Genomic DNA, 27510 nt, shown 5'->3' with positions numbered 1-27510 from the left:
TTCCAGATTATCCCCAAGGGCCAGCTGGGTTCCCAGGAGTTCTCCTGAATAACCTGGACAAAGCCCAGCCCCTGTCCCATCTAAGTAATTGCCAACCCTCAAGGGCCATGCCTCAGCCACAGCTTGAGCACTGGAAGCATCTTGCGGGAAGTGCCCGACAGCCTCTGCAGAGTCCTGCCCAGCCCCAATGCACAACCGGGACACCTTCCCCAGCACACAAGCAGGGCCTTGGCATCAGCAGACCCAGCCCTGGATGTGAGTTCCCAGCTCCACCAAATCCCCTCCGCCAAAAAACCAGCAAGACCAGCTCAGCGTTTTTTGCTTTTATTTTGATCAGCAGTGGTATCTCCACAATGCTGCGTCCTCAGTTTGTGCTCATTTTCTGCCAAAAAGACACGGGGGGGCATGGTAAGACCCTCAGTGGGGCAAGAACAGCCCCTGTGTGTGGGAGGGGCAGAGGAAGAGGCACCCACCTCGTTGATCCAGTCGATGTAGGCGGACACCCGGGTGAAGACTGTCGGCTTCTTGTTTGTGTTGCAGCCCCGGCTGGAGACAAAGCTGGCGATGCCCTCAACCTCCCAGATCCCATCGTCGCGCTGGCAGTTCAGGGGGCCCCCAGAATCACCCTGTGCGGAGAGACAGAGAGACACTCCGTGCCATTGCTCCTGGACACCCTGCCAACACTCCCCTCATCCCTTCTGGCCATCTACCACCATGGCACCATGGCTCCATCCCCTCTCCTCCCAGTGCCCACGGCACCACACCATTGGGGCACCCATCACATGCAGTGCCCACACTCACATTGCATGCAGATCTGACATCATCGCCGCCGGCGCACACCATGGTCTTCTTTACAGTGCTGCCCCACCAGTCCCACTTGGAGCAGGTCTCATAGTCCACCACGGGCAGCAGAGCCTGCTGCAGGATGGTGGCCAGGGGCCCGTTGGCTGCAACGAGAGACAAAGCTTGTACCTCACACCCTCTGCCTGCATCCCCTTTCTGGAGACTCTCCTGGGGACACTCCACTTACTCCTCATGCTTCCCCAGCCGGTGACATAGCAGGGGTAGTCGTTGGGCAGGATCTTGTCAGCAGCTGGCAGGCAGGCAATACGGATGGTGTCAGTCTCCTGCACCTCCTCTGCCAGCTTGATCAGGGCAATGTCGTTGCTGCAAGGAGACATGAACCAGGGTTCCTGGCCATGGCAACAGGGTCCCTGGGCAGGGCAACAAGGCACCATGGCCACACCACCCATGACCCAGCCCTAATGCACCCCTACCGAACGTAGTAGTCGTCCCAATCCTCATGGACGATGATCTTCTCCACAGCCACGGCCACAGAACCAGGTTCGTCAGCCTCTGACACGTCCTGCCGGCCCAGCGCCACACGGTAGTTCAGGGAAGAGCTGCCAGGGAGAGATGGAGTGTCAGTCCCCACAGATATCTTACCTGCATGGCACAGATGCCCCTCAGCACCCCAACGCTCTCCTACCTGATGCAGTGGGCAGCTGTCATCACCCACCGGGGGGCAATGAGGCTCCCACCGCAATAGTGGTTCCAGGATCCAGAGCGGCTGTACTGCAGTGAGATCTGTGAGGGCAGAGGCACAGGGTCAGAGCAGGCACATCCCCATCCCTGTCCCCATCCCTGTCCCCATCCCTGTCCCTGTGCCCCCTCACCTGCCATGGCCAGCTGTGGGCTACAGCGTCTTCACCGCCCACCACGCGGGAGCTCAGCTGTGGTGGCACGGTCGGCTGACCGCATCCGTAGGCTGTGTGACACCCGGCAAAGGGACATCAAAGGCTGCCTGTGCCCGTGCCCAGGGCCAGGGCAGGCGCCACGGTCCTGTTCCCCCTGCCCTGACCCTTCCCCATGCCCTGCACCTACCGTAGCCCAGCAGCACGACGAGACAGACGGCTCCCAGCATGGTTGTGCGGAGCAAGGGTGCTGTGGTGGGGCTGCTCACCCCTCTTATAGTGTCTGGACTGCTGGGGACCTTGGAGTGTCCCTGCCTGCTGCTGACACGTGGGGACTGTCCCACCCTGAGAGCACAGGGGCTCCTCAGCCCCATCACCTGCTCTTATCACACTCACGGTCCTGCCTGGGAATGGCCACATCTGCCCCTCATGTGCTGGCACCATGCTGGGACATGGTGGGGACACCTGGCTCTGCTCTGGGAAGGGGCAGGGTCCCTGCTGGGGCACAGGGTCACTCCCTCCTGGGGCAGCCCCCACCCATGATGCTGTCAGTGAGGGGCTGGGCAGCCCTGCTGTCCCCCAGCACTAAGCACTGACTTTTCCAGGACACTGCCCTCTCATCCCACCACTTCCTAGGGACAAGGTCTCCTTATCTCACTCTTGATATGGTCAAGAACAGCCACAACCCCACAGGTGCCATAGGGTGGGACGGGCACAGATAGCAGCAGCGCTGCTGATGGCCTTCAGTACACACCCCCACACCTGCATCAGGCCCCTGCTGCTTCCCAAACCATTGGCACAATGAGCCATGGCTCATTCCTCTTCACTGCCACCACCTCCAGTGGGAACTGCGTGCCCACAGTCACACCCCAATCCCCAGATTCCTTCCCCCACCCAACCAGCAACCAGCAACCAGCACTTTAGAAATATAATATTTATTTGGGATTAAATTAAAAAAAAACCATAACATACCCCCTATACCACCACTCGGGGGACACTGTGGGACAGATGTGGGTTTTTACAGGCACCCACAAACACGAGAGTCTCAGTGACCAATGGCAACCACTTGTGGCCACCACACTCATCCTGCCAGGCTGTATACAACATAAAAAAAACCATAATACAGCCCCATGAGCCAGCAGCTGCCTTTCTGTATGTCTTTGACCAAAATAAAGAGAGACACAGCTCCTGAGGGGCTCCATTTCAGCTGGGTGGGCACGCATCCCCAGCATCACACACACACACACACACACACACACACACACACACACACACACAGCCCCTCTACCAGAACCTGGCCCTTGCCACGGCTTTTGTCACTGGTGTCAGACATAGGAATACCAACAGACACTGGGCCAGCATGGCCACCAAAACACCCACCACGGCCACCTGCACAAGCCCCATCCTGCAAATCTCCCAATGCACTCACAACATAGAACAGTCTGGGCACAGGTGTCCCAAGGACAGACATTCAGGACATAGCTCCCCTGGGACTCAGCAGTAGCAACCCCCAGTGCAGCTGCAGGCAGAGAACAGGGTGCTCTTCAGGGTGGGGGGCACGCTGGGGATGTGGGGGCACAAACAACACCTACAGACACCACAGCAAGAGGGGAGGAGGGAGCCGGGGCTGGCTGGGCTCTGCCAGCAAGGTGGGTGCTGTGCCGAGCCCGCGCCGGGATCCTGCCGGCAGCCGGGGCGGTGCACGGCTCGGGCATCACCCCTGGCATGGCTGGCACCTGGCACAGGCAGCACTGCCACTCTGGGCACCGCTGACCAGTCCTGCCTGGCCCTGTCACTGCGTGAAGGTGGACTGCAGCTCCTTGAAGGCTGCCTTCCTCTGCTTCAGCTCCTCTGCCTGCTTCTTCTTCTCCTCCTGCTCTGCTTTGATCTCCTCCTCAAACCTGCTGGCTTCGTTGATGGCTTGTGCCTGTGGATGGAAATGTTCAGCTGTGACCTTCACCAAGCTTTCCTGCCCACCCCAACATCTCCATCTCCTGCCTACCCATCACCAAACTGCCCTGGTGCATTGCCATCTTGCAATGGGACCTCCTGAGCCCTGTCTCACCTTGGCCTCAAAGAAGTTCTTGGCACCTTTCACTCCCTCTGTGGAGACATCGATCTCGGAGAGCCGGGCCAGGGCGTGCAGCCCACTGTCCTCCTGCAGCTCACCTGCTGCTGCCTTCCGGAAAATCAGCAGGAACTGTGAGGGGAGATGGCAGCATTGGCTCCCTGAAGACCTCAAAGCCACGATAGCCACTGCTCAAGTTCTCACCAGCCTGAACAGTGGCTGGGGACATCTCCAGGCCAGTGTGGAGCCTCCTAACACCTCACCTCTCGAAAACTGAGCTTGCTGTCCAGGTCTTCATCCACCTCCTTGATCATGTTCTTCAGTCCCAGGTGTGTCTGTGGAGCCCCCAGCTTCTCCATCATCAGCTTCAGCTCCATCAGGTCAATGAAGCCGTCTTTCCCTGCGTCGTACCTGCAGGATGGTGGCACAATCCTGATACATCATCATGGGGTGCAGAGCCCACACAGCCCCCCATACTGACCCCCCAGCAGCAGACCCCTGTGTGCTCTCACACTGGCTGGGAAGCAAAGAGGGCTGAGCAAGGACTTGGGCACTGACGGTGTCTGGCAGCTCTCCAGACCACAGGGAGCTGCCTCTGAACTGCTAACAACCCCCTGGAGCATTATCCAGGATCGTGCCTGTTTCCACGTGGCACTTGGCAGGAGAACCTGCCAGGATGCTGCCAAGCCTGCTGCCCACTCCCTGTGCCAGGAGCCTGAGCACACGCTCCCCTTGGCTGCAGCATGGGATAACAAGCCATGGGGCTTAGCTCACTGGGCACTGCTCCCCAGGTCACAGTGAGCTCTGCTCACTGATGCTACCTACAGACCTGTCTGGAAGGCCCCTTCTCAGACTCCTGCCTGTGGCCATGCCACAGTCCCCTCCAGCTTCCCTGCAGCCACCCTGCTGTTCCCTCCCTGCCCACTGCCTGTGCACCGTAGGCTGTGCCAGCAACGTGCTGGCGTGGCACAGCAGGATCTCCATGGGGAGCCAGCACACAGCCACGCTTTGTACAGCTCCACACGCTGTAGGTGGGCAGCTACACACTGCACCCGTTGTGACAAGGCTTTTTTTTGGTATCTTGTCACTGCAGCAGCCACGCAGAGCCCCGGCTCCCCATGCTGCAGGTCCGTGACTCATCTGTACCTCCCCTGCTGCTGCCGGCTCCATCCGTGTCTTCAGCAGCACCCTCCTGATCTGCCAGGGACCCCAAAATGGGGCTGGTCCTGCTCATCCCTGCCTACTGATGCCAGCACCCTCAGAGTGACGCTGTGGGTACAGATCCCACATGATTTTTGCCTCTAGTACCCCACCTGGAGCACAGGATCATAAAATCATGGAATGGTTTGGGTTAGAACAGACTTTAAAGACCACCTCATTCCAACCCCCTGCCATGGGCAGGGACACCTTCCCAGATTGTTCCAAGCCCTGTTCAACTGGGCCTTGGACACTTCCATGGATAGGGCAGCCACAGCTTCTCTGGACAACCTGTGCCAGGGCCTCACCACCCTCATAGGGATGAATGTCCTCCTGGTATCCAAAATAATCCTGCCCTCTGTCACTTTTGAAGACTTTCCTCCTTGTCCTATCACTCCATGGCCTTGTCCAAAGTCCTTCTCCATCCTGCACCACACAGAGTTTTTCTGCAAGGGGTGGGTCAGCTGGCCTGACTTTGCCACTTCATCCCACGCATGCCACCTCCCCAGATGCAGGGCCCTTCTCTATCTATGCAATCCCCTTCTCTATTTTTTTGGGATACCAGCATCCTGCATCTCCCAAAGGGCACCATCTCCCCTGTGGAGAGCCAAAACCCTTCCCTGCTTCGCTTCATCCTCTACAGCCGGACTGTCACATCCCGAGGACAGCAGCAGTGAGGACAGCGTGGCAGGGCTCTGCTCCAGAGCATCCTTCCCTTGGGAAAGCCCCAGCTCCCGAACCTCCCAGTGGCTCGCAGCCCCGGCGCTGCTCCTTTCGCTGCAGCGAGACGCCGCAGCTGTCAGAGCACACACCGAGCAGTCGGCTCCGACCGCCGCTCCCGCCTGCGCGCCCGCCCCGCCATCTGCGCCCGGAGCACGGGCACGGCCACCATCGCCCCGGCCCCGGCCCTGTGTCCCCGCGGGGCCCGAGCGCGCTGTGCCCCGCAGGCTCCCTCCTGCCCTGTTGCAGTGCTGGGCTCGCTGCCGTGTGCTGCCGGCGGTGAGAGCCCCCCAGGAGGGCAGGGACACGGGGAGGCTCCGCGCCCCGCCAGGCTGCTGACAGGGTGTGCCCGCACCCCACGCAGCCCCCAGCCCTGTGTTACGGGGGTCACCGCCTCCGGCTCCCCGGCTCCTCCGCCTCCCCGCTCGGGTCCGCGTGAGGCCAGCCCGGACGCGGATGCGGATCCTCCCGCGGTGCCAGACGGGCTGAGGGGGCATGTCGCAGCCATGCCTTCGCCTGTGCTGTATCTCCGCGCCTTCCCGGAGTCGCGCTGTGTCCACGCCTCCTGCACAAAGCACCCAGCGCGGGATCCACGGGGATGCTCCGGGCTGTCCCGTTCGCCCCTGGCTACTCCCGCGCATACCAGCGTGACCACGGCTGGAGTCACCCCGATTTCTGCCTCCCCTTGGAAATTTCCAGGGCTGGAGGCTCGCTGCCAGCCCCCCCAGTCCCCAGGGGCCGAGCTCGTGCTCCGAGTCACGCTCCGCCACGCGTGGTGGCACGCAGCGCGGGCAGGGATGCTGAGGACAGGCCAGCCTGGCCTCTGCAGCTGCAGGGATGTGGGATGCCTCGGTGATGCGGCAGAAGGAATGTGAAGGTCCCCGGTCCCCCCTTTCAGACCCCTTTCTCTGGCCTCAGCACCAGTGAACCCCCGCCATGGGGGACAGGAGCTCCTTCTGCGAGAATTTCGGGGCGCACAGGAACGCGTCCGGCAAGGAGCTGTGGAAGGTGTCCCCGGCACCAGTCCGGCAGGGGTTTTGGGAGGAGAGGGGTGTCCCTGGCATCCCTCCTGAGAGGGGCAGAAGGGGGATCCCTCCGGCAAGGAATTGGAGGTGCCTTGGCATCCCTGCTGCACAGAGCTGGGGCGGGGGGAGTCTCCGACAAGGAGCCGGGGGGATCCCTCCCGCAAGAGGCTGGGGTGCATGAGGGTCCCTCTCAAAAGGAACAGGGGGGTCCCGCCCGCAAGCACGGGGCGGGAGGCGCTGGGACATCCACCCTGCCAGAAGCCGGGATGCCGGGATGCAGGAACCGGGATGTCCTGGGTCCCCCGTCCCCCCCGGCGCTGCCATCCGGGGAGCCCCCTCTCCCTGTGCCCCACACTCACTGTCGGAAGAGCCGTTCCATGTCGCGGAGCTGCCGCCGGGAGAACTCGCGGAACTCCCCGGCGGGGCTGAAGACGCGGCGGCCGCCGCCCCCGGGCGAGCCCTCGCCCACCGCCCGCCCAGCGGGGCTGCCCGGCGCCGGCCCCGGCCGCGGCCCCCGGCCCCGCCGCCCCTCCGGCTCCTCCGCCGCCGCCGCCATGGTGCGGTGCCCGGATGGCCGCGCCGCTCCGCCCCGCTCCGCCCCGGGGCCGGGCTGCGGCCCCCCGGCTCCGCGCCCGCCCCGGGGGGCTCCGGCTGCCCGCCCCCGCCAGCACCGCCGGCCCCACTGCGCCCGCCCGGCCCCGCACCGGCCCCGGGGGTCCCCTCCCCGCCGCCCTCCATCAGCCATCACCGGCCCTTCAGACCCGCTCCCCTCCACCGGCAGCATCCGCAGGGCTCAGCAGTCCCCCGGCGGGACCGGCCTGGAATGATCCTTGGGGCCCGGCATCACCATACCCCGGTGGGATCCTCCCGGACCATCTCTAGGGTCCCTTTCAACCCAAACCAACCTATGATTCTATGAGTCCGTAGGCTCGAAGGAGGGTACGGGGAGTCTGGTGCACTCTCAACCACCCGTGCTCTTGCCATGTCCATCCATTCCTGATCCAGAGTTTGCCAAGGGTGGCATGGAGAGGACACAGAGAGTCATGGAGCAGCCCAACATCTCCAGATACATCTGCAGAGGATGCCCACGGCAGCACCTTTAACCTACTCAAGGGCACAAGGTCATGCTCTGTCCCGAAGTAAACCCAGGCATTCAGACAGGGAAGCATCCAGCTTCTCCCAGCACAGGGAGCAGGAAAACCAGGCCACACCAATGCCCAGAGCCCCACTAGGGATTGGCCACTGAGCACACATGGGTGCTTTGCATGCCCAGAGACGATGCAGCCCTGCCTCAGCCTGCTGCAGCCCTCTGCTTCCAGACCTTTTTTATCCTATTAAAAAATAAAGACCAAGAAACCGCAGTGGGGCTTTGCTCACATCCAAATTATCCTCAGCTGAAGGGGTCTGCAGAGGACTCGGCACAGGGATTGCTCCGAGTGGTGCTGAGGCACAGAAGCTGCAGAGATGATGTGCTGGAACTGCCTATTGCCTGCAGGGACCCCCTCCCCAAAACACTGCTGCCCCCCAAAATCCAGGGTCTGCTCTCACCTTTGCTAAGGATCAGAATCAGTGAGTGCCTGTGCCATCACCCCACCCCACTGGCATGTCGCTTTCGTCTCCCCAGCTCGGCCTCATGCTGCTGCAGTACTGGTGTGGCTGGCACAGGTCCTCTTCTTCCTCCTTCCCAGGTGGCAGGTCCAGCATTCCTGGGGAGTTCCAGGAACTCCAGAATTCCGTACTGCATCGTGCCTTATGTTCCAGTTTCCCCGTGACACGATGGAGACTGGAGGACACAGGAGTTGCAAGGGATATTTAAAGCCATGTTGGCTTCATGTACTTGAGGCCACTTCAGCAAGGACAGGACATGTCCCCAGCAACCGACTTCACACGTCACTGGCCTGTATTCACACACACAAATATACACACACATGTACACTGGATATATCCTCACCACCTTCTCCATTGCCATAAAATCCACCACACTTTATGGGACACAGACTGTGGGAAAGTCAGGTCCTACATTGTACAGTCACACCATTGTGCCCAGGAGCTACGGGATACAAACTGGAGCTCCTCAAAATGCACCCTCACCTCATGCCACCCCCACCCGGACAGAGTCCACAGCGATGACTGTTCCGACTGCAGACCACCACCTAGTGAAGGTCCCTGTGGTGCTGCTCCCATGATCTTCCCAATCTGGCAGCACCTGCCATGCACCCCTTGGCCTTCAGCTTGCCCGAGCAGAGAGTCTTGGTGGCTCCAGGCTGCAGAACAGAGACAACAGACACAGCGTTGATCTTGAGAGCTCAGCATGACCTGCTCCTCTCCCTCGCTCTCATACATGGTGCAAACCCATCGCCACAGGTGTCTGCACCTCCTCCAGCCTCATCAAGGGATGTGGCCTTGATGCTGCAGCTGAGCACTGGGGGCCTGGAACCTCCAGCCTCTTGGGATGGTATGACTGACCACTCTGTGGATGGTTCCCAACAGGTGGAGCCGGCTGTTGTACAAAGAGCAGGAGTTGGGTGTTGCCTTCTCACCTTGTGCCTTTTGGCCGCTTGCCGCAGCCTCTTCTCCTGGTCCAGCTGGAGCTGCATCCTCTCCAGAGCCTCTCTCAGCAGGGCCTTCTCTTCTGCTTCCCTGTGGGCTTCATCCTCCAGGTTGGACATCTCCTCCTGGCACCTTCGCAGGGAAGCTTGGCTGTGCCTGTGCCAAACAGGAGGGGAAGATTCTGTTAGTCTTTTGCCCTTACCAACGCCCTCAGCTGTGCTCTCCCACACCTTCCTTGGTCCTGCTGACACGATCCCTCTGCCCCAGCTGCTGCCGCTGCTCTCCCAGGCTCCAGCCACCCAGGACAAGGGAACCTGTCAAGGCTTTCCTGGCTCTGACACTGCTCAACTGTGTGAGGCTGCAGAAGGTAGCACTGCAGAGTGGGGAGGATGTTTCCCCACTGCTCTTGACATTTGACTTTCGTACCGTGGCCACAGACTGGTCCCAGACAGACACAGGACTCAGCAGTGCCATGTCACTTCTTGCCCCAAGCTCCCTGTCACTTGGCATCCAAGGACCAGGTCTTGTTCAGAACCCTGCCTTTTCATACCTGAGCTGCTCCACACTTCCCTCATAATCTTTCAGCACTTTTTCTTTCCTTTCCAGGCGAACCTGGAGGTTCCTGATCTTTTTGTACAACAGCTCCAGGGCCTTCTGTCTCTGCAGTCCCACTTCTGCCCTTCTCTCCTGAGGAAGGTGCTGCAGAGGCTGCATTCCTGACAGCTCCTTCATCTCCACCAGGCTTCCCAGAGCACCGATTACATCAAGGTACTGTGGGAAGAAGAGGGAATGCATTATTTACCAGATCTGCTGCATTCCATCACGCTGCTCAGCCATCTGCTTTCTGTCTGCTTTCCTGAGGACATGACAGTGTCCCAAGGAAAGTAGGTTTGCATCTCATTCCCACCTGCACAGCTCACTGGAATTGGATTGCTTCCTTTTCTAAGATGACTGTTTTTCCTGCTGGGTGTTTCCCTGAATTTTTGGAGGGAAGGAACCCCCTTGCACAACCCACCAGTTGTGCTACCCATGGACCCCTTCCCTGGCAGCTCCCTCCACTGCTCCCAAGCCTCTCTGAGGTACCATGGCATGTTTTGGGGTCCCAGGATGTCCTGGCAGACACAAAATGTGCTCTGGGCCATAGAATAGTTTAGATTGGAAAGGAAATTTAAAGGTCATCAAACCAATCCCCCCTGCCATGGACAGGGGTGTCTTTAATTGGACCACAGAGCAGTTAATCTTCAACATTCCTGCAGCATCCTGATGTGACATACCTCTGAAATGTTTTCAAAAAACATCTAAACTCTACACATTCTGGGCATGTACACACACTCTACCATTTACCACATCTATCCCTGACATACCATCTTCTCACCCAAGTCTGTTGCCTCAGCCATTTCCAAGCTCACTGTGCTGTTGGTGATCCTGAATGAGCTCCCATTAGGAACATGGTCAGGAACCTGCAAAGACAGGGAAAGACCCATGAAGCCCCTGTTTGGCCGGTTTTTGGTCAAGGGGCCTTGTGCCTCCCTTTCGCCCCATGGGAAAACCACTCCAGTATTGCTGTGGTCCCAAGCCTCCCACCCCGCTCAGCCCAGGGCATCCCTGACAATGTGCTGGTCCTGATGGAGCTGCCACCCCTGCAGGAGCACTGCCTGCCATCCATCAGCTGCATCTCCTACCCTGACTTCTCATGTAGCAGCTCTGAAAACCTATTTCTCCCTTTCCCAGGGTGTACTTTCCAAACAAAGTCACAGGCAGTACAAACCACACACTGCCTCCCTACCTTGCCAACCCTCAGCTTTTCTCCCAACACAGGGACAGGTTCCAGGTCAAGACCTCTTTGTTGGACTATTTTCTCTGGTAAGTCTTCCATCCAGACCACCAGTGGCTCTGAATCGCTCTTCACAGCACCTGGAGGTGACAAATTGTTCCACTCTTCACACAACTTTGAGGCTGCCCAGCTTTCCCAGCCTCCCTGTGAGGGTGGGGAGGCCCTGGCACAGGTTGCTCAGAGCAGCTGTGGCTGCATCATCCCTGGAAGTGCCCAGGGCCAGGCTGGATGGGGCTTGGAGAAACCTGGGACAGTGGCAGGTGTCCCATGGCAGGGAGCAGAACAAGATGTTCCAACCCAAAGCATTCCATAGTTCTAGGAGAGCCCTGCTCACCTGAGCACTGTCTCTTCTCCAGCATCTTCACTCTCTCCCGGAGCTCGGCCAAACCGTCTTTCTGGCGCTGGATCGTTTCCTCGTGCCTGAGGCCTCGGCACTTGGCTCCGAGCTCAGCCAAGGCTGATGGTGGCTCCTGAAAGAAGAGAGCTTCTGCCCAGTCTGCATCTGGCACAGCACAGGCTCAATGCAAACACAGCCCCACTGCCAGACACTGGGCACTTGGCACAAGAGCAAAGCCTGGGGAGCATCTCCATGGATTGGGGGGTATAGGAGACTTGTCAGAGACCTCCTTCCTGCTATGATCAGGATAAGAACCCTGCAAATGCTCTGGAGAGCCAGGAGAGGTTGGTGCACAGCTCTGAACAGCCACTTTGGCGTTTTCCCCTTGTCCTTTGCACCACCAGAGAGCATTTGCCATCGACACACAAACACTGGTGCACTTCAGAGATTGTCCCTACACAGACTTGGACATCACTCTCTACATGTGCCATGTTGCCTCTCCCAGCCCCATCCGGATCCCCACATTATGACAAACATCCAAAACCCTGCGATGGGGCTAGGGCCACAGGGCTGATGATGGCTGCAGACCCCCAGCTCCGGTCTGGCTGCTGTCACCCCACATCTCAGCCCATTCCGCTCCTGAGTGGCACCCCCAGCACTGGGATCTGCCTCCCCATCAGGGCATGCGGAGCAGGACGGGCAGTGCCTCCCGCCCCTCCTCAGCTGGCAGTGAGTCACGGCGCCCCCGCAGCCAGCCGGCCCCGCTGGCACGCTGCTGGCTGCCACCTTCGCTGTACAGAATGTTCAATTCCCACAGCCCCTCCATCTGCTGCCGCCACCACCTGCCACTTCTTCCCTTTTCCAGCCTCGGGAAAATCAAACAGGGATTTGGCACAGGAGAATGAGGAGCGTTTCTTCCTGTCCTGTGCAACAAGCTGCCCCTACTTCTGCACATCCAACCCTAGAACTGGTTCTGCACTACCCGCACAGCCAGCATCCACAGCTCGGCAAGCTGGGAAAAGGAAGGAATGCTTGCATGTTGCTATTCCCTCTAATTGGCAATTAACGCAGCCATTAGCACGCACAACACTTGGTGGTTCCAAAGTGCTGTGCAACCATCAGCTCATTAACCAGCAGCAGCCTGGTGGGGACTGAGGGTTCCCTGGATCAGAGGCAGCACAGGCAGCCCTGGCTCGGGGAAGGTGCCCGGCCATCCCAGCCTCGGGCCAGTGCAGGGCAGCTCCAGCCCTGGCTCTCACCGTGATACCATCAGTGCTCTTGGCAAACCCACACCTCGGTGCTCTCCATGAGCACTCACCCTCTGGGAGGCTTCACTCAGCTGCACTGGTGTCCTGGGAGCATCCTCTGCGTTCTCCAGTGTTTGTTGGGAGGCATCCCTCAGCACCTGGCAGCGCCTTTGGGCTTGGCTGTGTGGAGAGACAAGAAGTTGTGGGACCCCACAATGGATGAAGGTGACCCAAACAGCTTGTGGAGAGCAGCACCCTGGGCACCCACTGATGACTACCACGGTGTGGGTGGGAACACTCACTTAGATACAAGTGCCTGAGTAACAGATCTACTGGCATGAGCACCACTAAACCCCCATTTCAGTTCATGTGTCATGGATTCATAGCTGAGCTCCATCCTGATACTCTCACACGTGCCTTTTGCTCTGAGGAGAACCCTAAACACCATCAGCTGCTGGGGACACACAGAGTGGCATCTGTGAAGCCTTGGGTGATGTCAGGGTGTACCTTAATTCTTCAGCTGCTGCTCTCAGGGCCTGGTCCTTCTCCTCCACAAGGTTGGACATCTCGGAGAGCTTCTCCCGGAGCTGGTTCACTTCCCACTCCCGGTGTTTCAGCTGCCTCTGGCTGTGCTCCAGCTCCACCTTCTGCTCTTCACTCAGCTCCCCTAAGCACAGAACAGCCTCGTGTGATGCTGGCTGACTCACCACCCAATCCTGGGGGATCTGCAGCTGGTGCACCCTCATGGGAGCAACAATGGGGCTCATCCCTGCAGAGTCCTGCCCTTGGCAGCTGCCCTCAGATCCTGGGCCACACCAACAGGTCATCCTGCTTTACTAAATCCCAGTCTCTTTGTGGAGGTACCAGCCAGGGCAATTCCTTGCTGTGGCAATTTTCCTTCAGATTGAAGGAGGACAGGTCACCACCATTTTCTGACTTGCAGTTTTTGACTCCACACATTCCTCGTGTTCACAGCCCTGCTCATGGAGGAATTTCAGGCAAGGCTTTCCCAGTCCACTGGCTTAGAACATCTTCAGCTCCAAGAAGTTCACCAGTGTGATTTTGAGCTCACTTTTGTCTACCCGCTCTCCCCCTGATTACTCTGCTCTCTCATTGTCACTGCTATTACTTAGCCAAGGATGGGGAGAAATTCACCTTCCCAAAGGCAACAGACTGCCTGCTTTGCCCCCAGCAGGACAAAGCATTGCCTGAGAGCTGTGACATCAATTTCCTGTGATCTGTGTGTGCTTGGAGGAGGATGGGGACGATGGCAGGCACACAGTGCACATCACCCACCTCTCATGTCCGACATCCTGGCTCTGGTTTCTGACAGCTCCCTGCTGAGCCTGCTGATGACTGCCTTCTTTTCCAGGAGCGTGCCCTGCACCACTGCCAGCTCCTCCCGCAGTTTCCTGGGAAAGATCAGTGCAGATCTCACAGCCATCGGGAAACCTCATTGCAGGGAGCCCGAGCATGCCTTCCTGTGCTGCATTCCTGCTTAATATTTTATTATTTAATTATTTTTTAACCTGCCTTTTGGTCCCCGGGGGTCACCCTGTGGTGTGGGATTGGCCACACCACTTGCTGTCACCTGGAGCCATCCAGAGGGGATGGCAGATTGTCACGTGCTGTTTGGCATAACTTTGATGCTCTTTGCCCTTAGGATCATTCAGCCTAGCAAAGGGACTCAAATCTTGTCCCAGACTGAAAAGATCTTGGGACGGGTGGCATTGGACTTCCTTAGGCTCTCCCAAGTGGTCCCTGCCCTTCTCTAAGCATCTCTGATCACCATCAGCGAGTGCTGCTCACCTCAGACAAGCATGAGACTCCATGGCAGGACAAATCTCCAGCCAAGCTCCCGATGCTGAGCTGTGGGCATCACACTGAAGTCCTAAAGGACACACACACACACACAAAAAAGGCCTATTACTTCTTTGAAACACTTACATGCTTGTTGCTTCTGCGACACAAATAATTTCCTTCATGTGGCAGCTCTGAGGACTGTCTGTTTGGGAAACCATGTCCCTGAGAGCCCAGTTCCAAGGCCAACTGGACAATTCTTGACATCCAGCCTTGATTGGGATTACTTCTGTCTTGGAGAAGCCCAAAGCATACCAGTCTGTAATTTTAGAGGGCAAAGAGCCCTTCTCCAGTGGCAAAGCCCTGACAAAACCACCAAACAATGAAAAAATGTTCTCCAAAATGACCAAACAATGAAACAGCTTCTGCAGGGCCTCACTGAGCTTGTCCTGCAGGGAAATAACGTTCATTCAACATCTTCCCAATGTTTTCTACAGCAGCTGTTCACTGTTCCATCTCCACACACATTTCATGTTAACCCAGTCAGTTCCTGGTACAGGCACATCCCATACAACCCTCACCTACCTTCCATCTTTTCCACAAGTGCTGCCTTTTCCTCCTCCAGCACCTTCTGCTGCTGAGTGGCCTCGAGCAGCCTGTCCTCTAAAGCCAGGATGGTCAGGGAATGCTGCCTGCTTTGCTCCCTATATCCTGCCACCTCTTCTTGCAGTTTCTGCCTCTCCAGCTCATTTTCCTCCTGCACAGCCCTGAGCTGTTGGCTCTGCTGGAGCACCTGCTGCTGTAACACAGCCTGGGAAACAAGATGTGGGAGCTTGGCTGGAAGCACTGGGGGTTTCTTTTGGGATCACCATCAGCATCATCTCTCCTGGATGGTGATCACAAGAATGGAGGAAGGGAAGGATTTCAGGGATGGGGGAAGCCTTCTTCTCCAGCACTGCATCCTCCACCTGCACAGGTGAGTGCAAGTACCTCTTGTGCAGTCATTTTCTTCAGCTCGTGCAAAGCTTCTCTCAGCTTTCCTTCTGTCAGTTCCTGCTCCTCTGCCCTCTTTGCTGTTTCCTACCAGAGGAAATTAGCAGTAATTAGCTTAGCCAGGAATCCACCTTTCTTTGTGCAGAGCTGCTCTCTGTGTATTTGGGGGGGCAGGGAAACCCCTTCTTCCACTGATTTGAGCCCCTGGAGCATCACACAACACTTTCCCTTTTCTTCATTCCAGAGTGAACTGTTCTGCTTCACCTCCCATGCTCACCTCAGCCATGCTCCTTAGGTGGCTTTCCAACTCTTGGATTTTCCTATGTTCTTCCTCCACGGATTTCTTGCACTTTTCCTTCTCCTCAGTGACGGCGCTTTCCAGAATCTGTGAATCAAGGGACCACAGGTTCACTTCAGGAAAAAAAGACCTCAGCTCCAAGGAGGAAAGCAGCAGGGAGGGTCATTGCTCCGGGGAGGGTTATTGCTCCAGAGCAGGGGCAGATGATGGGAGAAAAGCTTGCCAGGACATGAGGTAACTCAGTGAAAGAGAGGATGGGAGCACCTGCGGAAAAGCACAGCTGAGAGACTGGGTAGGAGCTGCTTGGCTGCTCCTTGCCTGAATCCTCAGAAAACTGAACACCAGGAAACCACCATTCCCAAGGTGTCAGACACAGAAGCAGACTGGAAACTGTTCTACAAGGCCACTATAATCACAACACACACATGGCAAAACACCCATTCACACCCTGACTGACACTGCACCCCACACCAGAGCCACTGGTGCGATGGTCTGGGGCTCCCTGGGGCTGAGGGGGACTGCTGCCCCCTGCTCCACAGGAATATCCTTTTTCAGCCAAAAAGGAGCCAAGAGGACCCCAGCAGGGGGAGGGAGGCAGAGAAGGCTTGAGAAGCAGCAGTGCAATGTTTCCCTAAGCTCGTGGATCACGATGCTCCTTGCTTTCCGCTGTCCCCTGGTGACTGACTGGAGGCTGTGCATCCTGATGTTACCTGCAGGTGCTTCCCCGTTCCACCATGGATATTTTTGTGAGTTTACATCACCTGGATCCATATGGGAGGATTCCCAGTCCCTTGGGACTGCATTCAGTTTGGAGCTAGAGGTTCCTCCTGTTATCCAACATTCTTATACACATCCATTTTTCCTGCATAACATTCCTCTTCTGAAACACCAACCATGCCGCTGTACCTGTTTGCTCTCCTTGTCCTTTTCCAGGACAATTTGCTGGATTTTTATCTGTAAGTCTTGCTCATGCCTTGCTTCCAGCTCCTTTGTGTGCTCCTGCAGCAGCTCTGCCTGTAGCTCCTGGAGCTTCTCTAATTGCTCCTGCAGGGAGACATGGAGGTATTAAAGGAAGTGTGTCAGCAGCAGGGCAAGAAATAAACCTCACAAAAACTCACAAAAAATTCACAAAAGAGATCTCCTCTCCATCCTACTGCATTAGGGATAAGGACACACTGACAGTGGGCTCTGTCTCCCTTACCTGACATTTCCTGTACACTCAGGGATCTCAGACACTGCACATCCCCAGTCCAGGTGCTGCACTGGCTTGCTTGGGACTGCCATCATATTTACCCACAGAAAGAGTCCAAATCCACCTGGTTTATGTGCATAAATATTTCTGTACCTGCAACATCTGATTCCTCTGTGCCATCTCTTGGCTCTTTTCCAACAAGCTCCCGAGAGCAGCCAACAGCCCTGCAAAAGTTAATGGAGCCTCACTGTGTGGGGTGCTCACACACCACATTAGGGATATCCAGGAAAATTTCTTCATGAGAAGGATGGTCAGGCTTTGGAATGGGCCTGAACACATCCTTGGAAGTGTTCAAAAAAGTGTGGGGCTGTGGCACTTGGGAACTGTGCTGGCTTAATGGTTGTACTTGGTGCCTTGGAGATATTTTCCAGCCTTAAAATTTCCATGATTCTGTGATTTTCTCCCCAAGGAGTGGCTCATGCTGGACTTTCTCCTCTACATCTGGCTTGCCAGGACATCCCACATTCCCAGGGACACAGACCTTTGCCAGAGGGGTGCATGTCCATCCCTGCGCTGTCCAGGAGCTGCTCTGCACCCTCCAGCCAGGACAGGGGACCACGTGCCATGTGCACCACTGCTGTCCTGATGGCTGAGACAGAGGGATCCAGGCACAACAGCTCCAGCTGCCCCAGCTCCCCCCGCAGGCTGGCACTGCTGCAGGGGCTCCTCAGGCACACCTGGAACAAATGGAACCAGAGGGGAACAAGGCAGTGTCCACTGTCAGTGGCCTTCAGGGACTGGCAAACAACACAACATTTCTGAACATCCCAGGCCAGGGTGGATGGGGCTTGGAGCAGCCTTGTCCAGTGGAAGGTGTCTCAGCACATTGCAAGGGGTGGAACAGGATGGGCTTTATGGAGAATCTGTGACAAACTCCAGGGACCATGAACACTTAGGGATGATGCCTTATTTCAGGGTTGTATCTTTAGTCTGACCTTTCCTCAGGCCAACAAAAAACCCTGTACCACTATCTCCCAGCTGCTATTTGGTCCTCAGTATTTAAAGGGCTGACCTGGAGCTTCTGCAGGGAGTTCTTGAACACCTCGATGTTTGCAGACACCTCCCTCTCCTTTGCGAGCCTGGAGCTTAATTCCTTCTGCAGACTCTTCTCTCTCTCATGACTTTGTTGGTTCTCATCAGAGATCTGCCTGACCTTCTCTATCACCTGGCAAAAGTGGGTGAAGAAAGAGGAGTTAAGGCTCATGCTGTTTTCCAGCTGAGGGGCCAGGGATTGTCTCAGAGAGCAACAACTGAGGCTTGATGCAATCTGGCAGCCACATCAGACTTCTGGGCCTGTCCCTGTTGCAGACCACTGACTCCCTCCAAGCTTTGGGAGACAAAAAGAACTGTGTCCCCTTCATGCCATGGAGTGTGGCAGCAGCTCTGGCCACAGAAAGAAACACACAACTTTCCCAGGCATCATTCTGGGAAAGTCTGGGAGAAGATCAGAGAAAAGAATGAGAAACAATTCTTATCTTAACCTGCTGCACCTGGTATTGTGAACACGTGGAATGTGTTATGGAGATTTGTTTACCAAAGGGTAATTTCTTAATTAGCAGTGGTGATGGTGTTTTAATTAAAAGATCAATCAATTCTACCTGCAGGGAACTAGGATATAAAAAGAGCAATGGGTTTCTTAATAAAGATTATTGATCAGCCTTCTGTGAATTCATGGAGTTTGTGCCAATTATTACCCAGCCAGGGGCTGGTTTGCTCTAACAGTGGAGCAGAGCCATTAACCTGGGACAGCCACAGCCCAAATCCTCCTCTGGACAAGGCTGGGTGCTGCAGCCCTGCTGCACATGGAGCAGGCACCACGGCTGTTCTGCAGCAGCTGCCGTGAGCCACTCGGGCTCTGCAGCCTCCGAACGTCTCTGTGAGCTGCTGTCCAAACTCACCTGCTGCTCTGTTACAGCTTTCCCTGTGCTGCCAGCTGCTGATGGAGAACAGGCTTGCATCACTCGGGTCTTGAAGGACTCCAGCTGCAGCAGGGACCCACACATGGAAACAAACACCACCAATCACTGACAGCCACTCTGCTGATCAGTGATGGTCCGTACCTATCATGATGTTATGTGCAAAGGGCTGTCCCTGCCCAGAGCAGCATTACCCAGGCACTGAGGAGGGTTGGTGTGGCTCCCAGACAGCATAATTAAGATTAGAGATTCCTTTTCTGAATGCTAATAGACTGCTACATTGTCTATGCTGCCCACACCAATTCTGGATAAGCCTTTTATATTCACCCAATGACAAGACAAGTCCAGTGCCAGGGTTTGGTGCTCAGGACTCTGGGTTTCTATTTCCACAGCACATCTTCCCCATGGGAAGCTGCATCCCTGTGCTGCCCACGGCCCAGTGGTGATGTTCCCATCCCTGCCATCCCTACCTGCTCCCCAGCTCTCTGCATGTCAGACTGCAGCAGACGCTCCCTGCGCTCCATCTCCCGCAGCTGCCGCGCCTGCTGGGACCACGCTGCCTTCAGCTCCTCCTCGGCCTGCAACAAGAGCTTTGGCACCTCAGAGTGACATCCAAAACCATGCCACGGGCATTCCAACCACTGTTCCCATCAGACAAATCCAAATGTGCCTTTGGAACACCAGGAGACAGACAGCAGTCCTGGTACAGGGAGTGGGGTTGCAGCATGGACCCTTCATGGCACTTTTTGTCTGGGTTTCATCCCTGGGACATTGTCCAGCCTTGACTTCCTCACCCAACACCCACACAGGGCACTCTGTCATATATTTTAATTCTTCCATCAGGGTCCATGGTAGAGCTCAGGACAGCTGGATGCCCTGCCCATCTCCCTGTGCTCCCAGGGATTGCTGGTCCCCATCCCACCCCCCTGGGATGATGGCACCTGCCCTCTGTGTGTCCTCTGCATCCAGTGTGTCCCCTGCAGTACCTTGGCTTTCTCAGCCAGTTGCTTCTGGACACTCTCATGCTTCTGGATCTCGCCCTGCAGCCCCTGCAGGTCCCGCTGCAGCTCCTCGATGCGCTGTAAGAGCCCAGCGAGGGTGGGGGTCTCACCAGGGAGCTGGGCACTGCCCCTCTGGATGACCTCCACTGATCAGCAAGATTTTCTGCCCATCTAACTCACTCTGTTTACTGGAATTATCTTCTAACCTGCATTTACTGTGGTTCTATCAGCTTACAAGTGGAAGTCAATCTGATTTCTGATCACACTCCCCTCAAGCCCCCTCTCCCCCACCCTCCCCTTCACACTGTAAACCAGCATTGTGGATCCAGGACTGCCCCAGGTCTCATGCCCATTATGTGCCTTTCAGGACGGGAGCTGAGTTCCAAACAGCTCCCTTACAATGCCCAGCTAATTATTCCCTCACTGATGTGTTCCTGCAGCCACTGCTTACCCAAAGTGACTTTTGACTCACATTTCTGCAGGAGATTAGTTCTTGCTCTCTGAGTTCGTGCTTTGTTTCTTCTTTAATTCTCCAGCACTAGAAGGAATGGCAGCCAAGGGAAATAACCATCAGGGCAGAGATACCATTGCTCCTGCTGTGAATGGGACACTGGCACAGGCTGCCCAGGGCAGTGCTTGAGTTGACATCCCTGCAGGAATTTAAAAGACACTTGGGGACATGGTTTAGTGGTGGCCTTGGTGGTGCTGGGGTAATGGCTGGACTCAGTGATCCTTAGGTCATTTCCAACCTCAGCAATTCTGGTATTCACAAGTCAATCCTTGTGATCTCCTGGTACATTGCAGCCAACACAGTCTCTGCCCTTATCATGCTCCCAGTGCAGCTCTGCCAGTCGAGGAGGAGCTGCCCATGCAGAGGAACAACCTGCTGCTGCTCAAGCCACCTTCTTTAAGGACAAATGCAGGCTGGGCCACAGGGAGCCCCATGGCACAGTGCCATGGCTCCTTGGGAGGACCTTGGCAGGAATATTTTGTGTGTACAAACAGCTGCTGTACTCACAAGAGCCCAGGGCACAGAGTACCTGATGCAGAGCAAGGAGGGAGATCCAGCTGGGGAAGGAGACCCTGATCCATGGGCATCCTGGCACACCCAGACATGGTCATGGACCATCACCCAGTGATACAACTGCTACCATCCTCACCAGAGAGAAGCACCACCCTTCTCACCTGCTTTCCCATCTTATCCCCATGTCAAGCAGGGGCTCATAAATTACTGAGCCCCTAATTAGTGCTACCAACCTTGGCTGAAGCCACGGCCAGCTGCTTGTCCTTCTCTCGGTTTTCCTTACTCAGTTTTTCAGTCTCTTGCTGGAGCTGCTGGATTTTCTGCTCCTTTCGCAGGAGTTCTCTTTGCATGTTGCTCAGCAGACCTGAGGAAAACAACTCTGGTCAGAGGTCACCCAGGTGTGATATTTGGATGGGATATTGGGAAGAAAATTTTCCATGTGAGGGTGGAGAGGTTCTGGCACAGGTTGCCCAGAGCAGCTGTGGCTGCCCCATCTCTGGAAGTGCCCAAGGCCAGGTTGGACAGGGCTTGGAGCAGCCTGGGATAATGGAAGGTGTTCCTGCCATGGCAGAGGTGGAATGAGGCGCTCTTTAGGGTCCCTTCCCACAAGGCACTAGGAATAATTTGTTGCCTGTACAGTTTGGCCAATGCTTGCTCCTTATCCAGAGCCAGTCCCAATCTGCTTCATGCCTTGACCCAAAGCTCCAGGGATACAACACCTGCAGTCAAAGCCTGGTCCCTCTTCAAGTTCTCACTTTCCCTCTGCAGTCTCCCGATCTCCAGGTCTCTCTCATGGAGGGAATGGCTGAAAACTTGGTTTGAACCTTTCTGCAGGTCATTGATCTGCAAAACACAGATTTATCTGTGCTTCTCACCAGAAGGTTCACTGACTGCTACCCCTTCAGAGAGGGTCAGCTGGCACTTGTGGTTTGGTTGGACTGCTCTCAGCATCTTCAAATACCATCTTAAATGTGCTCTGGCTGTTCCTGCTGAAATCCTAATGCCAGGGGAGGGAGGGAGGGAGGGAGGGAGGGAAGGTTCTGGGAAGGTTCTGGGAAGGTTCTGGGAAGGGAAGGGAAGGGAAGGGAAGGGAAGGGAAGGGAAGGGAAGGGAAGGAAGGGAAGGGAAGGGAAGGGAGGGAGGAAGGAAGGAAGGAAGGAAGGAAGGAAGGAAGGAAGGAAGGAAGGAAGGAAGGAAGGAAGGAAGGAAGGAAGGAAGGAAGGAAGGAAGGAAGGCTCTCTCCCTCATTTCCCTTGATTTCAGACCCACAAACCTCTCCTGCCCAAAGCTGGCTGTTACCCCACAAACACACCTGTACCTGAGAGGTGTTTTCCCTGCTCGGTGCCTCCAGTACCTGTTCCCTCAGGGCTTTGATGTCCTCTGTTTGGGCTCCCAGCTCTTGGTTGAAGGTGAGCAGCTTCTGGGTCAGCTCAGCCTCGTTCCTCACTGCTGCCTGGGCCAGTTTCTTTGCCATGGCTGCGATCTCCTCCTGTAGGTCTCTCATCACCACATCCTTCCCCTTTAACTCTGTTTCCAAACCAAAAAGGTGGCCCGCTTCCTTCTCCAGCAGCTTCTCACCCTGCTGGCAGATCCAGGTTCCACTGGTCACTCTGCAGCCACAGAAGCTCCAGAACCCCTGCCCGGGGCACCAACTCAAGGCCATCAGCAAGGGACCCTCTGTCCCCGGCTTGGCACATCCTCCAGCCACCCCCTGTCCCCATCCACCCGCTCTGGTGGCAGCCCCCACACCCTGCTGGTACTCCTGGTGGGACACAGACATTGAGCAGGATTCATCCTGCTCAATGGACCAGGACAGGGTCCTCCCTCCCTGCCCCATCCTTCCCCAGCATTACCTTCTCCTGCAGGAGGAGATCCACCTTGAGAGGCCCCAGGGAAGGGGCTCTCCCCACACTGCTTGCACCACCACCTGAGAAGCTGGCTGAGACTGGAAGAGAGCAAATCATCAGCATGAGAGGTGGCTGCAGGCAGCCAAAATGCTCCCTGCAGCACCCTTTTCCCTTGTCCCAAAACTACTCCAAGGCAGTGGCCACTATTCAGGGCATGAGCTCACTTCATAACCAGCAGAGAAACAAAAAAAACTACTGCAAAAAACTTAGACTGCAAACAGTCTGCACAGAAGAGAGAGTTAATTCACCTCTGGGAACCAAAACAGCCTAAAAGCAGCAGAGACACAGCAGAGAGAGGCTGCCCTTATTTTTCAGCATGGGCCAGCCCCCCAGAAAGCTCTGTTTTTTTGTCTTTCCATATGGGACCAGCGCTGCTCACTGCCATTAGGGCATGGAGATCCTTTGGGCTGTTCTCAAAAAAAGGAGTTTGTGCTACCCTGGCTGTGTGTGTCCCTGCCTTTGCCCTCACTGAGGTTTCCAGCTCAGCACTGGGACTGCTTGGTGCTGCCTCACTGCTGGCTTTGTGTTGCTTATGACAGCTCAAAAATCCCAAGCCCACAGCAAGAAAAGCCAGCACTGTGCACCAGGCCACAATATCCATGGCAAATGTCACCTTCCCCAGCCCAAACCCTCACCTCTGCCCTACTCTATCACATACTTTATTTCCAGAGGTGCACTGGATACAGATCTATTTTAAGGTCCTTTCACTTGAGACAGTCACTTCAAAGGAGGAAAAAAACCCACTTTACACAGGAGTCAGAAACAGGCACAGGAGTCAGTGGTGCAGATGAAGTCAATCATGGGTCCCACACCAGGGAAAAGGAAGAGGAAATGTCCCTCTGCAAGGGCAACAGCATTCCCCTTGGGATGGCACAGCTCATTTCTTCCCTGACCCAAATGCCACCCAGCACCACACATGGATTTTGATCAGCTCCAGGGGACAATGACTCGCACCCAGTTGCTCAGTGCTGGTCACTGCTCTGCTCCAATCAATCAGGTGGCTCTGTGAGGACACCAGGGCACAAATGGTTGGTTTTGGCACCATGGATTACCTGGCCTCATGGCAGAGGTCCTGCTGGAGGTGTCCAGAGAGGTGGCACTGGCTGCGCTCCTGTCCCGGGCACTCGCAGGTCGCCTTGGCAGCACCAGATGGGGCACGTGGCCAGGGGCTCTGGGGGCCCCTCTGCCCAGGGAGTTGGGGGGAAGCTGCCCCTGCAGCGAGGGCAGGCACAGAGGAGATGCAGGAGTCTGGAGTTTGGGCTCTGCAACAGCCTGGGGCTGCCCACTCCACCCCATGCGATGTTTCAAGGGGGGACAGGACATCTACGGTGGGAAAGCACCAAGTTATCTGCAAGATTTTAGGAAATATTTTAGCCATGGATTCACGTGCACTGTGTCGTGGAAAACCCAGGCACAGATCTAAGCAGAAGCACAATTTTAGTTTTTTCCCATTTCCATTATGTGAGGATCAGGTTTTAATCAGGGCATCCAGATGCTTTGCTGAAACAGAAGGAAATTATTGGGGTTTTCTGCTTTTTGAGCTTTTCCCTCTGCATCTGACTGCCCTAATTCTGCACATCATTTGCACAATCCAGGAGCACTCCTTTCACAGCTCTCCTGGCTCACACATGGTCCTATCCCATTTGTTTCTCCCATTCTCCCAGGCAAACCAAAGCCTCTCATTGTGTTCCTGCTTTCCCATCAGCTGGGCCTGTCAGGCTGGGAATTAGGACACTGTGTGCTGCTCTCCTAAAGAGCAGAGCTTTCCAGGGCAGTGGGGACAAGCCACCACTAAGGTCTCAGTGACAAGGGCTGCATTAAACATCTGCCAGGGGGTCAGACTTGGGTGTGGGTCTTTCAACCCCCAGCTGTTAACAGAGCCCCAGACCCCAGTGCAGGCTCCCTGCACCTCCAGCACCTTCCCTTCTCCCAGGGCACATCCCAGCCCTGCTGCTTTGCTCCTGCTGCTGCCCACAGCGCTGGCTCCCAAAGAGATGGCACAAAAACCTGACAGGGTCCCTGTCTGGGCATGGCAGGACATGATTCCCATCAGGTGTGCTCCTCTGCACAGCACCTCCTCTCAGACTCAGAGCAGAGATCAGACACTTCACAGCGAGGGGGTTCCCTCCCTGCAGGCAGCAGGGTCAGGCTCCAAAGCTGCCCCTCCAAAGGAGGATCCCAGGGCGAGGAAAAGGCACCCCATGGACAGGCTCTGCATGGCTGTGCAGACCCGGTCCTGTGCTCACCTGCCCTTGGGAACTGAGCCCCTCACCTGCCCTTGGGAATTCAGCCTCTCACCTGCCCTTGGGAATTCAGCTGCTCACTGCTCCAGCACAATCTAGCTTTACCTAGGCAGCATCTTGGATTATTCAAGAGCCAAAATAATAAAAATATTACTGAGGATTATCAGTTGCTCTATGTTTTATTTGAAACCCAACTTCTCTCTTGTTAAGTGGCTTAGGAGGAAACATAAAATGCAAATAGAGGGAAAGGACATTTTCCAGGTCTTCCTTATACTGATGTATCTCTGTCCTGTGCTTTTCCATTTTCCTACCGAACTGCCTGAGTTTCTTCAGCAGAGGGAGCTCCAGCTTTTCATTTCCTCCTCCCCCGTGATAGGAAAGATGTGAGCTACTATCTTTACAAATAATTTGATGGGTCAAGGTATGGGTATTGACGTCTTTGAAATGGGTCTTAATGTCTCTCCTGACTTTGGGCAGCAGGTTTGTTGTAAAGCCCAGATAGCTTGGCTCCTGAGATAGGCAAGGGTCTGCACAAGCCTGAACTCCTGAACTTTGGGGTAAAACAGTAGGTTCAAGGGGGAAATATGTTGTAGGTGGTTTGGGAAGGCTGTACCTTCCTAGTAGCTTGGCCAGGGGGAAAAGGAAACAGGAACCAGGTGGCCAGGAGTGAGGATAAGAGGAGGCTGTGCCCTCCAAAACCCTGAGAGAGAGAAAACCCCAGGGGCATGTGCCCCAGTGGACTCTCTCCCTTTACTGGGAGAATAATTTATCTGGGAGATAAATTGGGAGAATTATTTACCTGAATAAAGGTGAAGGATTCCTCTGTCTCCTTTTTGGACATAAACCTCTGGCGTTTGTGGATTTTCCTGACACTCACCTTTGGCACCTTTCCTCAGGATCTCCAGATGAGCTGGGAACGAGTTTCTGCTTCTGAAGCCTTCCCTGGACAGCAGCATCGCATCTACCCAACCAATTTCCCCGGGCACCTTTCCCTGGGCATCCCCACCCACCCTTGCCCATGGGCATCCTTGCATGGGCCATAGCACCCACCCTTCCCCGGGCACCCCCAGCCCTACCTGGGCAGCCCCATCCAGCACCAGCTCGAAGGAGGCTCCGGCGGTGCCGAAGCTCAGGATGTCCCCCGGCCTCACCCTGACGGCTGCGTTCTGCACCTGGCAGCTGTTGACAAAGGTGCCGTGGGGGGAGTTGAAGTCCTGAAGGATGAAGCTGTTGTCTGAGGCGGAGAATTCCAGGGCTGCATGGCGCTCTGCTACCCCTGCAGACTGGGACAGGCAAGGGACAGGCAGGGAATGCTGCTGGAGGTGGCTCCAGGTTCATCCCTGCTTTGCCAAGCCCCTTTTCTGGCCATCAATCCCAGCACAAACTGGTACCTCCACACTTTGCATGGAGGGCTCCATCACATACCCTTCCCTTCCCTTCCCTTCCCTTCCCTTCCCTTCCCTTCCCTTCCCTTCCCATCCCATCCCATCCCATCCCATTTTAGGATGCTCAGCTGCCTCAGCCCTACCTGCAGGACGATGTCGGCCCCTCTGTGGCTCCCGACGGTCGTGGTGTAGGATTTCAGCTGGAAACATCCCTCCGAGCTCTTTAGGAAAGCTCGCATGGCCCAACCCCCCTTGCAAGGCTTGCGCCAAACAAATAAATCCTCACTCAGCAATTTCCCCCCCAACACACAACCTGAGCCACGAGTCGCTCCACCAACTCAAACAGTAAAAATTGTACAAAATGACTCCAAAAGCGGCCGTGTCCCAGCTGGCAGTGTGGCTGCAGTAGCCTTGGAAACCTCGGCCACGCCGGAGCCTGCTGCTGCCTGCCTGGGTGAGTTTTTCCTCTTCGATTTGTTTAGGGTTTTTTTTTCCTTCTTTTTCCAAGCAACTGTCCCGGCAGCACAACACAGCTCTGCGCCGGCGTGGCCACCGATCCATCAGCTGGGACACACGTGGGAATGGGGATCCCAAACCCCACAGGGGTCCTGCCACCTGCTAGGACCTTTTGCCCTCATTTTACTCATATTTTATTTCATGTCATGTTAACACACACACACCTGCTAGGACTTTTTGCTCTCATTTTCCTTATATTTTATTTCATGTCATGCTAACACACACACAGAAACAGGTCTTGCAACCTGAGGGAAGGGGATAAACATTGCTGTCAGGTGGATGCTGTCACCCTTCAGCACTTTGCCATCAATATTCCTTGGTCCTAGGCTGCCATACCCCCTTTTTCAAGAGAGCAGAAAGGATAAAAAACCCACTTCTCATCAATTCCCCCCAGTTTGCCCTCACCAGTCCTACAAGATTTCATTGTGCTCCTTTTTGAGGTAGAAGTGGCACATTTGGCAAATCAGAGCTTCCCTGAAAACTTCTACCAGTTTGAAGCCATT

The 27510-nt window shown here is 55.8% G+C and overlaps 3 protein-coding genes across 7 annotated transcripts; all 3 read right to left on the bottom strand.

Annotated features, from left to right (window-relative positions):
* Positions 1 to 308: 308 nt before the first annotated feature.
* Positions 309 to 1924, bottom strand: LOC128949564 (chymotrypsin-C-like). Its single transcript, XM_054294439.1, has 8 exons — positions 1885 to 1924; positions 1677 to 1777; positions 1490 to 1587; positions 1278 to 1403; positions 1031 to 1167; positions 802 to 947; positions 474 to 626; positions 309 to 382 (listed from the first exon to the last, which is right to left on the bottom strand). Exons 1-8 carry the CDS (start codon positions 1922 to 1924, stop codon positions 365 to 367), a joined length of 819 nt encoding a protein of 272 aa, XP_054150414.1. The 3' UTR covers positions 309 to 364.
* Positions 1925 to 2613: 689 nt separating this feature from the next.
* On the bottom strand, positions 2614 to 7260 carry EFHD2 (EF-hand domain family member D2). Its single transcript, XM_054294511.1, has 4 exons — positions 7064 to 7260; positions 4026 to 4173; positions 3760 to 3894; positions 2614 to 3621 (listed from the first exon to the last, which is right to left on the bottom strand). Exons 1-4 carry the CDS (start codon positions 7258 to 7260, stop codon positions 3487 to 3489), a joined length of 615 nt encoding a protein of 204 aa, XP_054150486.1. The 3' UTR covers positions 2614 to 3486.
* Positions 7261 to 8703: 1443 nt separating this feature from the next.
* FHAD1 (forkhead associated phosphopeptide binding domain 1) lies at positions 8704 to 26730 on the bottom strand. 5 transcript variants are annotated; one of them, XM_054294490.1, is made up of 28 exons: positions 26635 to 26730; positions 26183 to 26389; positions 23916 to 24186; positions 22810 to 22901; positions 22311 to 22538; positions 21676 to 21799; positions 21190 to 21320; positions 20405 to 20470; positions 19918 to 20010; positions 19402 to 19509; positions 18914 to 18997; positions 18028 to 18180; positions 17497 to 17692; positions 17109 to 17179; positions 16670 to 16807; positions 15743 to 15850; positions 15463 to 15552; positions 15058 to 15283; positions 14482 to 14563; positions 13969 to 14084; positions 13180 to 13339; positions 12744 to 12852; positions 11423 to 11558; positions 11041 to 11168; positions 10619 to 10714; positions 9805 to 10025; positions 9245 to 9410; positions 8704 to 8968 (listed from the first exon to the last, which is right to left on the bottom strand). In XM_054294490.1, the coding sequence occupies exons 1-28, from the start codon at positions 26728 to 26730 to the stop codon at positions 8858 to 8860; spliced, it is 3807 nt and encodes a 1268-aa protein (XP_054150465.1). In that variant the 3' UTR covers positions 8704 to 8857. The 5 variants fall into 5 exon arrangements, with proteins under 5 accessions (XP_054150465.1, XP_054150466.1, XP_054150467.1 ...); XM_054294491.1 differs by having other exon boundaries at positions 22311 to 22535; XM_054294492.1 differs by lacking the exon at positions 19918 to 20010.
* Between the last annotated feature and the right edge of the window lie 780 nt (positions 26731 to 27510).

Source organism: Melozone crissalis, unplaced genomic scaffold (assembly GCF_028551555.1).
Source record: "Melozone crissalis strain CALT ecotype California unplaced genomic scaffold, PUWL_Pcris_2 ptg000251l_1, whole genome shotgun sequence".
Taxonomy (NCBI): Eukaryota; Metazoa; Chordata; class Aves; order Passeriformes; family Passerellidae; genus Melozone; species Melozone crissalis.
The sequence above is the reverse complement of the archived record's forward strand: the minus strand, read 5'-3'. Positions and strand labels throughout refer to the sequence as shown.

Excerpts from the sequence above, each read along its gene's own strand:
- EFHD2 (XM_054294511.1), bottom strand. The coding sequence starts at position 7,260 with ATGGCGGCGGCGGCGGAGGAGCCGGAGGGGCGGCGGGGCCGGGGGCCG. Across the intron at positions 3,895-4,025 it reads GCAAGCTCAGTTTTCGAGAG|TTCCTGCTGATTTTCCGGAA; the intron begins GTGAGGTGTTAG and ends CTCCCCTCACAG. Across the intron at positions 3,622-3,759 it reads AGAACTTCTTTGAGGCCAAG|GCACAAGCCATCAACGAAGC; the intron begins GTGAGACAGGGC and ends TTCCATCCACAG.
- LOC128949564 (XM_054294439.1), bottom strand. The coding sequence starts at position 1,924 with ATGCTGGGAGCCGTCTGTCTCGTCGTGCTGCTGGGCTACG. Across the intron at positions 1,588-1,676 it reads CCCACAGCTGGCCATGGCAG|ATCTCACTGCAGTACAGCCG; the intron begins GTGAGGGGGCAC and ends CTGCCCTCACAG. Across the intron at positions 1,168-1,277 it reads TGGGACGACTACTACGTTCG|CAACGACATTGCCCTGATCA; the intron begins GTAGGGGTGCAT and ends GTCTCCTTGCAG.
- FHAD1 (XM_054294490.1), bottom strand. The coding sequence starts at position 26,730 with ATGCGAGCTTTCCTAAAGAGCTCGGAGGGATGTTTCCAGCTGAAATCC. Across the intron at positions 16,808-17,108 it reads AGAGGAATCAGATGTTGCAG|GAGCAATTAGAGAAGCTCCA; the intron begins GTACAGAAATAT and ends GTCTCCCTGCAG. Across the intron at positions 12,853-13,179 it reads GCAGCAGCTGAAGAATTAAG|CCAAGCCCAAAGGCGCTGCC; the intron begins GTACACCCTGAC and ends CTCTCCACACAG.